The sequence below is a fragment of the Antrostomus carolinensis genome, unplaced genomic scaffold (genome assembly GCF_000700745.2).
Source record: "Antrostomus carolinensis isolate BGI_N321 unplaced genomic scaffold, ASM70074v2 scaffold17552, whole genome shotgun sequence".
NCBI lineage: Eukaryota > Metazoa > Chordata > Aves > Caprimulgiformes > Caprimulgidae > Antrostomus > Antrostomus carolinensis.
In genome coordinates, this window is record NW_010301767.1 from 1 (window position 1) to 10,186 (window position 10,186).

Here is a 10,186-nt window from a genome sequence, read left to right on the forward strand (position 1 = left end):
CGGCCCGCTGGTGCCCGGCCCCGCGCTCCGCGGCAGCGCTGGGCCCCTGCTCGGCCGGTGGGTACGGCCGCACCGCGCGAGCCGCTGGGACGTGCCATGATGTGGATTTTTTTCTCTTGGATATTGATTGTTATTTGTTAAACCACATCACCAGTATTTTACCTTATTTTTACATTTTGCTGCTAACCTGGTTAGCCCACTTAAAGGCACTTGGTGTTTTACATAACACTCCGAACCAGGAAAATGCCCAGGCAGTATTACCCAACTGGTTATATCAGTTTTCTTTTTCTTTTTTTTTTTTTTCTGTTTTTTTTCTGTTGGACTTTATGAGGTAAGAGGATAAATCTTTGTCTAAAGATTTGTGCAACGTTTTGGTTGGTTTTTTTTTTTTTTTTTGAGTCTATATTACACTTTCATGGAATGGTTAAAAAAAAGAATGGACTTGTGCAACATTTTTCTTGGAGTCTATATTATACTTTTGTGGAATGGTTAGGAAAAAAAATTAATCACTTGTTTTTTTTGGAAGTTTGTAACGATGTCTTGCATTTGTGAGCTATATTGAATCCTTAGAGTTGCCAGAACAGCCTTTCAGCAGGGATTTTATGCTGGAAACAGCAACTGTACCACAGACCTACGTGTCAGAATCCCAATTAACGAAACGAGGCCAAGCAAGGGCACGTTGGTCTGTAAGGCAAGTGGCTGATTTTGCAAGACCAAGTGTTCACACAAACCTGTATGTTGGGACCACTTTATGGCAATACTAAAAAGCAGGTACGTGGTGCTGTACAGATTACAGGAAGTGAGAAGATGAACTCAGAAAATGTTTCTGAGGTGTTAAAATGTAACATGTGTGTGGGACAGAATAGAGTAAAAAGGTGGTGAGAGATATTTGTGTATTTAATGATTAACAGTAGGACTTTGGTCATGTATTTGCTACGAATATCTAAAAATGATTGTCAAGAAGTAAATGTACTTCCTTCTAGGCACTGTCAATATCTATCAGCTCAGGTTACCTCTTAGTTTTAATTGAAGTCTAGGCAATTGTAATAGGTTAAGAATCAGTTTTTGGTTAAACTTATGAGTAGGTGTATTTATATAAACTCTGAGTAATATTTTGAGATTTAGACAGAATTTCTAATGTTCATAAAATTCATCATATGTGTCTGAAAATGACATTGTTACTGTAGTGATAAGAAAAATAACCTGACAAGTTTTCCTTTTGATTTAAACAGCAAGAAGTTCAGAAACTAAATCAGAACTTGTTTCAGAAACAAACTAGATTTGAATTGTTTCAATTTCAGTAATCCTAGATAAAATAAGAATAATTAGGAAAGATATATAGAGAAGTGTCTTTCTAGTGGAATTTTACATCCAACAATGCTCTTCTTTTTAATTCATTGTTATGTGTCAGATATCACAAAGGGGAGAAAACTTTGGGTTTTGTTAATAAATTTTTGTTAATAAACTATCCAGAGTCCTGTATCCTCACCAGAAATTCTTCTCATTGCTCATGAAAGAACTTTAAAAAAAAGTAAATACTTCAAACATCCTAATGTGGTAGTGCTGTGAACATGTGTTCTACCACTGTTTCATACAGATGACATTAGCTTCTAATTTATATTCCCTTTCTTTCCTAGGCTGAGTTATTGTTCACCTGCTGTGTTTCCAGTGGATTTTTTTGTATGCTTTAACTTACAGTGGAAACTCTCCCAGTCTCTCTTGAAGTGTTTCTCTTGTATTTTGAGTCAGGTCAGTGTACTTTAGCAAATGCAGTCATTTTGCATTTGCTGAGTTCAGAAATGTGATCTTTTCCAGTAGCCATTGGGCTCACATTTTCCTGGTGTGCAGTTTCTCCCACTAGATTTACTGAGTAAAATGTATTTCTTATTGCCTGTTAGTGAGATTTAGACACAGTACATAGTCCTTACCAGTTTCCTGCACTTACTTCTTTCACGGACCTCCTGTGCTCTCAGTTGTTATGAAAGTTTCAGGTCTCAGTGTTCCATCTGCTTCTTGGAGGTCCAGTTTCACCAGCTCTTTCAGCCATGCTTATTCTTTATGCAACTTGGTGGGATTTGTGCTGGATCCCTAAACATGTATCTTCACTTCCAGGTCTTCTTCATGCGTCACCAGACTTTTATTTAGGAAGATTACTTGAAAATGGGTTCTTTGTTTCTCAGCCATTCATCTGTTGCCATTCTTGGACGTAGTAACTGTCAGTGATTCAGTCATTTTCAGAACAACCTGTTGGGATATCATAGGGGTCATGATTTAAAGGAAATAAACAGCTAATATAGGTGGCTTTTAAGTAACAAAGATGCTCTTGTCCTGTAAATATCTAGAGAGCAAAGAAGCAAAAAAGGAAAAAGATAAAATCTCTGAATGCTTACAGTTAGATGACAGTTGATTTTTTATATAATTTCACTTGTTTTGTTTGCTACTCATCATATGTTGATTTGAAGACCTGATCTAAAGGACAAGGGTTTAGCAAACTTGGACTGGCATCTCTAAATTCTGTTTACTTAACCCCAGAAGTCATGTTATATCCCAGTGTACTCAGTCTTCCTTTTGAACAATAAATCAAACTGACTGTGGGGTTGGTTTGACCTGTTGTGTTGGTTGTTTGGTTTTTGGGGTTTTTATTTGTTTGTTTTTAAGTCTGTGGTTTGCTTGTGGTTTGATCCCCCCCTAAGAAAAGAAAAAAAGAAAAAAGAAAAAAAAAAGGGGTTTGTCTCAGAGTTAAAGTAGTTCAAGTGACGCTTCAACAATTTTGAGCTTGTTCTACCCTTGGAACAAGTTGAATTTGCAGTTGAACTTCTGCTTCAGGATTCACAGCCTACGCTCACATGCTCACAAGTGACACAAATTTTTATACCCTATTCCTGACCGCAAAATTCCTCCCTTGTTTCCCTATTGGTGAGGTACTTTTAAGGTTTACAGCCTATCTGATAAGCCTATGGAGTCCCATGTAGTTTAAATCTCCCACCCCCTTTTTATTGTTTTCCTCCTTTTTTTTTTTTTTTTTTATAATAAGATGCTAGGCAGTTACTCAAGCAGCACATCCTTCTCTCTAGCCAGAGATGTCTTACTTAGTTCCTTCCATGTCATCCTTATGTTGTGGGAGCTGAGCCCTCCTAGTTGCAAAGACAACGTTATCATTTCTCACCATATAAATGATTATCCAGTGTAAGTTCAGTCACTGGGTGCTGTTTCATGCTTGCTTCTTTGTACATGTGCAGCGTGATGTGCAGATGAACAGACCCCAGCAGCACTTGTTACAGACCTAGTTATGTTAAAGTGTTCCACAGACAAGAGCAAATGTTTGAGAAGTCTTTTCAGAATTAGATTATTTTTATTGTTGTGTTTTCATTAAATTTTTGATATTTTAAATTGTTTATATCCTAATAGGTCATCAGACCTGATCAGCCTATGGAGAAATAATTAGGAGAGGGTCCCAGTACAGACTAAGGAATGACCTTCTAGGAGCATAGATCAGTGGCTGTTGCACTACATCATTTTGATCTTTCTTCTGTCTTGGCCATCTTTATTCCATTACATTACTGATATTCCTCTGGATTTCTCCATCGCCTATCTTCATAACTTAATGATATATTTATTTTTCATAGTTACTAAAAGCTAAGAGTTTTTTAAGCAGGTGTTTGTGAAAATACAGATTTTATCTTTTTGATGAGTCTCCAGATTTCTGGTGTTAAATATATGGAAAGTAATTTGGAAAAAAGGACCCTTTTCTCCACGTTGGTTTTAGAAACACAGGAGTTTATTTATTTCCCTCTTCTACATGTTTTCCTTGTGTTATATGCCAAGATATGAGAGCCAGACATTTCTTGTTCCCATTCCATAAAATGTGTTTTTTACACTGTGTTGAACTTCTTAGTTTTAAGGAGGTTTTCTTGATGTTGATATTCTCAGCAAATATGTATACATCTAAGTAAGTTTTCAAGCCTTAAACCTACTGAGCAAGATAGGCTGAAGATTCTGGTAGCAAGGATTTGTGAAAAACCCAAGCATCTTTAGCGTATAGTTTGTGTGCTGGCAGCATTTCCATCTGCCTTGAACTAACATGAATTTTAATTTTATACAATGAACTGCATTGCTGCTGAGTGTAAATGAAGTCATCCTAAGAGTCAGCAGCACTGAAAGCAATGTATGTTCAAGTACAGCATCTGTGAATACAAAGCTGCCCTTCTGGGACACTGTGCAAAATGATGTAACTGAGTGAAAAAGCCCTGCAAAAATATATTTCACTTGCTGTAGTCGAGTGTCTTCACTACAGTTACCTTCATGAGGCTTGAGTATGATGCTTTCTTGGCCGTGCAGTGGGATTGTACTGTATGAAAAAGCTGTTCACAATAACAGCTGGAGATACTGAGGTTTTATTTTGCTGCCCTGCACCTGTGCTTCAGCACTGCTACAAAGAGGGAACACTAAGGAAAGCCTTTAATGCTCGTGGGGTAAGTTTGCAAAGAAATTAGCTGCTGAAAACAGGCTGCCCTTTTAAAATGCTTAACTGTGTGTACACTTGCAAAATTCAGATAATCACCTGTTTCTTTCTCACAACTTTATCTAAGTATTCATATCCCTGCAGGAGCAACATAATGTCAGAGATTCATGAAAAGCCCAATGGAATATTTTAAACATTTTTGTTTGGGTGAATTAATTTCTGTAACTGCTGAAACACTCTTAGTTCTTGGATTAAAAATCTTGTACTGGTAAAAGTATTTATTTCTGGAAATGTAAATGCCTTGTGCTGAATCTCAAAGTTTTAGGTACTGTGGAATTTGCATAGCAAGGAATTAGACTTAGAAGTGTTGTTGCTACTGAAATAAAATAAATGGTTTCTTTGATAAATATGATAATGAGAGGTGAAAGCATGTAGGTAAAATTAAAGCACATTAAAGTAAGATTTTTTTTTTTTTAGTACTTCTGCAATTCTACTTTATTAGAAATGTTTGATACTATGAAAACACTAGAAATGTTTGATAGTCATATCAACACACTACTGTGATAGCAGCAATATACTGCTGATGAGACAAACCCAGTACTAAGCCACCTTTGGTTACCGTTATTGCCATTGGTATTCCAAACTAATGAACATTGAATTTAAACCTGTGCATTAACTCAGGCTGTGCAAATTTGGATTGCTTCTTGATTAAATCCTATTTCAGACTGCACTCACAGTTGCAACTTGCACTGAATTTTTGGAAGAGCATGTATGACTAGGTGAGCTCATTCTTCTGATAGCAAATGGCACTTATGAGAAAATACAATGGTTTTGTTTTGGCTGTGGATCTTAGTTGCTTATCAGTAACTATAAAATACAGGTCACGTATCAGCCAGGTCATACTACAGGACTTTAAAGTAGCTTAGTTTCTAAAAAAAGATCCCTCTTGGCTACGTTAAACTAAAACCATCAACAGTAGGATTCAAATGGTTCTTAGATAAATCACCACCAGTTTGGAACAGGACAGGAATGCAATATTATCATGCCAATAAGTTGTTTTTGGTTTTTTTCCCCTTTCTCACTGCTAGGATTCCAACAGGAAAATTTTCTTGACCGTGTGTCTGGGTAGCTCTTGAGGATGGCAAGCAAAGGACCCACAACCTCTACATCAACAAAGAACTCCAGTACTGGAGGGACCAGTGGCAGCAGTAGCAGTAACGGTGCTGGGGACAATACTAATCAGGACAACACTTTTGAATGTAACATCTGTTTAGACACTGCCAAGGATGCAGTTATCAGCTTGTGTGGACATCTTTTCTGGTAAGTACTTGAACCCCCACAGATAAACCAGAACACTGTATATCTCTCTGATCATATAAAGGCTATGAATTGTATAATTCTATAATTCAAATAAAATGTCCTGTATAAAATTAGTAAGGACCGTGGTTTTGGGTTAGGAACAATTTGGTTTTGCTTCTCAACTGTTTTTCTTTGCTCATGTTCCAGGGAGTGGGTTTCTTGCATCCTAAACTTCCCGTACTTCTGGATTATTTTGTAAAAGCAAACAAACAAGTAGCCCCACATAGACAGTTCAGTGATCACTGATACTGTTTGCTTACGTGCGTTATTTTATTTGTACAGTCTAGTCCAGCATAAGTACCTTGTTCAGATGTAAATTCCTTTCTAACCTGTGCATACCTGAATCTGCATCTGAAATTAGATTCTGGAGGCCAAATTGTAGTTTTCATACTTCCTACAAGCTTGCTCTTTTTACCTTGGAAACCATAAAAAAATAGCTTTTACATGTGGGCTGTTTCTCTTTTCCCATGGTACTGCAGTTGTAATACTAACGTTTCAGTTATTTGATCTGACCTGGGAATGTATCACACAAATATGATAAGCATGCAGCATTTCTTATTTGGGTAACTTGGTCTGGAATATGCTCTTTCTTGAATGTTAAGAAGTTGTTAAGGATTGACATGGCCAAATGGTTTAGGGGGTTTTTTTGTTTATTTTACACAGTAGGCTAAATTATGCTCTTTATTAAAAACAGGCCTAAAAGAGCATTTATTTTCTGTGTAAATGTTTGTAACATCTGAAAATCCAGGTTTTTATTCTAGGAGGAGATGGAAAATCACTTGCTGATGGCATGTTAAAATAAAATTAGATTAAATTATTGCACAAAAATATTTGGAAGAATGGAACCTTAAAAATAGTATGTATCTTGTCTGAATAGAGTTGTCAAGACCACTTTGAAAGCAGATGGTTGCTTAGCAGTTTTATCTTGTAGCTTGTTTGTCTTTGGACCTTTTTTAAGTTGCCATATTTAATTTTAGGAGTAGTTCTGTATAATGGAAATTCCTCTGCCCTGGGCAACTGGGTCTGATCTCAATAGCTGACCCTGCTCTGAGCATCATGTTGGACTAGAGGCCAGATGATGTACTGTCCAGCTTGAATTATTCCATGATTCTGTGAATGTGACAGATGTTTTACCTAATTGTCCCTTGTGTGACTTCTTTTAAGATCCTGAAGTCTCATTACTGACATCTTCCTCATTTACATCTTAGCTCAGGGATATCTTTTCATGGTATCGGAAGAAAAAGTCTGTGCAGTAGACACTAAGATTAATTAAGCCTCTGTAAGAGCCTCTGGCATGGATGAGGACCCAGGAATCAAAGGTGATATGCAGAGAATCACGTTATCAGCTTGCACAACCTGAAAAGACCGGTGGAGATTGGTGTTGGGCTGCGCTTTCAAAAATTATTTTAATGGGAGGTTATGGAACTGGCCTAGCTGGATTCCAGGATTCTGTTGTCTCCAAGCTGTGCTATCTGTGGTACACTTTATACGTTTGTCCCATCAACTTGTCAGTAACTAATTCTATTTTCCCCTCTTTTACTGCTTTGTGAACAAATTGTCCTGGGAATGCTCACAGCTGGCCTTGTTTACACCAGGTAAGACAGGTTTCCTTTTACTTTGTCTTTCATCAGCTTCTGTTACTCAATAAAGCCGTTGGTTCTCTGGAGTATCCCCCTCTTTTTAAATGTGCTTCTTTCTCTCCAGGGCAATTGCAAACTGCTAATGCAACTGCATGTGCAACACCTTGCAATCTGCTCTTTCAGCAAAAAGAAAACTTAGATTCTGTTCCACTTGCCTCCCACTTTTGAGCTTCTTGAGCACTGAGTATTCCCAGTTTTTGTAGGAGAATAACTGTAGGCGGCTTGCAGGCTTAAGTGCTGAGTGTACTTCTCTGCATATGTAGTGTTTCACATTGTGGTACCATTACAGAAAAAGCTGGATGAAAGGAGGGTACCTACGCTAGCCTTTGGCCTATGCAGGGCTCTTGGTACCGTTTATTTCTTCATATTTTACTCCAGTGCAGTTCTGAATGTGTATAAGTCAGCAAGTGGATCACAGCAGAACAAAAGCCAAAATGCCAACTCCACTTTGGAGAGTACTTGGCACTTACTGAAATGTTTTGCTCCTTGGCTTTCTGAGAAATTGCTAAAGTCTCTCTACCTTGCTGCAAATGAAGTTTGTATGTGTGGTGTTGTTGTTTTTATGGTCTTTTACTAGTTTTCTTATAATTTCCTTTCTTTTAGTGGCTAGAGACCAGGCCAAACAGACAAGTATGTCCTGTATGCAAAGCAGGAATCAGTCGAGATAAAGTTATTCCTCTGTATGGAAGAGGTAGCACTGGGCAACAGGACCCCAGGTAGGAAACCTAAATACAGCTATTTCTGTGTGAAAACTAAAGATGAAATTTTAGTTTAAGGTCTTAAGATGAAACTTTCAAAGTGCTAGATTCACAGTTTGAAATACTTTGTCAAAAGACAGATAGAACTCACATTTGTGCCAAATATTTCTGGCTTTTTCAGGGCCTGGGTTTGCAGACCTTATTTCTTGTTCAACTGGCAATTTATTTTAATTTGAGTTGGGTGTTAATTGTCGGTTACAAGTGTCAGGTTGCAATGAGTGTTATCTGACTGGAGAAGCTTATATAAGATGTTCACATCCTCAGTTTCTAGCCTTTGCAATGGGACCTTGTTATTCAGAAGTGCAGTATCTTAATTCAGCGATGTGATGCTGATGGTTCATAAGCTGGCTGGTCTGCTCGCTCACACACTACCTCCAGCTCTGCTGCAGCGTGGCCCTGTCAGACCGTGCTCTGTGTCTGTTCTGTCTTATTAGCCAGGCTGTTGCAGATACTATTGTCCTGTATCCTTGCACTTGAGCTAATTTCACAACTTCCTGCAGAGAGAAAACTCCACCACGACCCCAAGGACAGAGGCCTGAACCAGAGAACAGAGGGGTAAGTGAAAAAGCAAGCTTGAGCAGATATGTTGATTTTATTGATGATGGTATTCATTCATTCTGGAGGACATAATGTGTGCATGAGATCCTGGGTGAGGATCCTATAGTTTACATTTCTTGCTCATCCCCAGTAGGTTGTTCATGAAAAATCGACAGCTGTGGTGAAAAACTCGAATCCTATAGTGTTCTTTAGCATCCCAAGGGATGGGCTAACTTGAATCGTGCTTCATGGAAACAGTCCTGTGTGGCATCACTGGAAATGCTCTTCATACTTGATCGTTCTCCATATATAAATACAAGGAACACTTTGCTTTGAAAATTCTTTGTAGCAATATATTTTTGTCAAACTATACCTGTCATGGAAACATAATCCATGTGTGAACTTACTTTTTTGGCACTGACACCTGCTTCGAGCATTTCTATGGGATGTTACTGTAGCCTGGCAAAAGAATGTAGATATCTGTTGGATACATGTTGAATTGAAGAGGGATCTGTGGCTTTGTTGAGATTACGCAGAGCGAATGTAAACAGCAGCTGGCATAGGTTGAACAGACGCGGGAGTAGCCAGTAAGACCACGGTGTTCTTTAGCGTGGTGGCAGTGAGCGTGACCTGATGAAACAATTGCATATTTCTGTGTAACTCAGCCTAGGGTCCTTGGAGAGCGTTTGTATCCTCATGCAACAACTCTGCTGGGTGTGATTAAGAAACATTTCTGTATTGAAGGCAGTGGGAGCTCAGTTGTGTCTCTTGCTAGGGAGTTGCCACCTTATTATACCTTGTTTGAACCTTTATACCTGCAATACCTTTATACCTGCTCTGCCTTGTTTGAACCTTTTAGCTGTGCTGCGTAAGTCAGAGGAATCTGGTATGAGGACATAGCAGTAGTGATGCTGCCCTCCTGTTTCCTACCGGTGCAGGCCCTGCCATGCAGAGTGCTTTGCTGTCCCTGGTAGTTAAAGGCAGTACACTGGAGAAGAGTTGTAGTCAACAGACTAACTCCTCTGTTAGGACTAAGGATCAACCCAGAAATGTTTGGCTTTTATTAAAAAGTGAGTGAAAAGTGTGAGTGAAATCATCTTTGCCCTCTCACTGTTTGGAAGTGATAGACCAGAGGGTTTCTCAGAACTGGTATCTCTTTTTTTTAATTCTGAGATGAGAGGACAGTTTGCTGGATTACAGAACATGGCGACTGTCAGCTCTCCACAGTTTTTTAAACATGGCACAACTACTTAGATTAATACACAGTTGGTTCTCAAATAGCACACTGCTTTTATACAGCAGGATTCATCTTGATTCAGAAGACATCTTTTGACCTGATGTGGTATTTTTAGTCTGGATCCCGTAGGCATCAATGTTGTTGCATTGTAACTCTTCCTTTTTTTCCTCCTTTCCTTATGTCTTGCATTCCT

At 38.5% G+C, this 10,186-nt stretch overlaps 1 protein-coding gene across 2 annotated transcripts in view; it reads left to right on the plus strand.

Moving 5' to 3' along the window:
* The first annotated feature begins 5,543 nt into the window (after positions 1–5,543).
* Positions 5,544–10,186, plus strand: part of RNF185 (ring finger protein 185) — a 7,781-nt gene continuing 3,138 nt past the window's right edge. The window contains exons 1-4 of one of the 2 annotated variants that reach the window (XM_010163593.1): positions 5,544–5,782; positions 7,398–7,416; positions 8,065–8,177; positions 8,720–8,774. In XM_010163593.1, coding sequence (XP_010161895.1) covers positions 5,601–5,782; positions 7,398–7,416; positions 8,065–8,177; positions 8,720–8,774 — 369 coding nt within the window. In that variant the 5' untranslated portion in view covers positions 5,544–5,600. The remainder of the gene's footprint in view (positions 5,783–7,397; positions 7,417–8,064; positions 8,178–8,719; positions 8,775–10,186) is intronic. The other variant, XM_010163595.1, reaches the window with a different exon arrangement.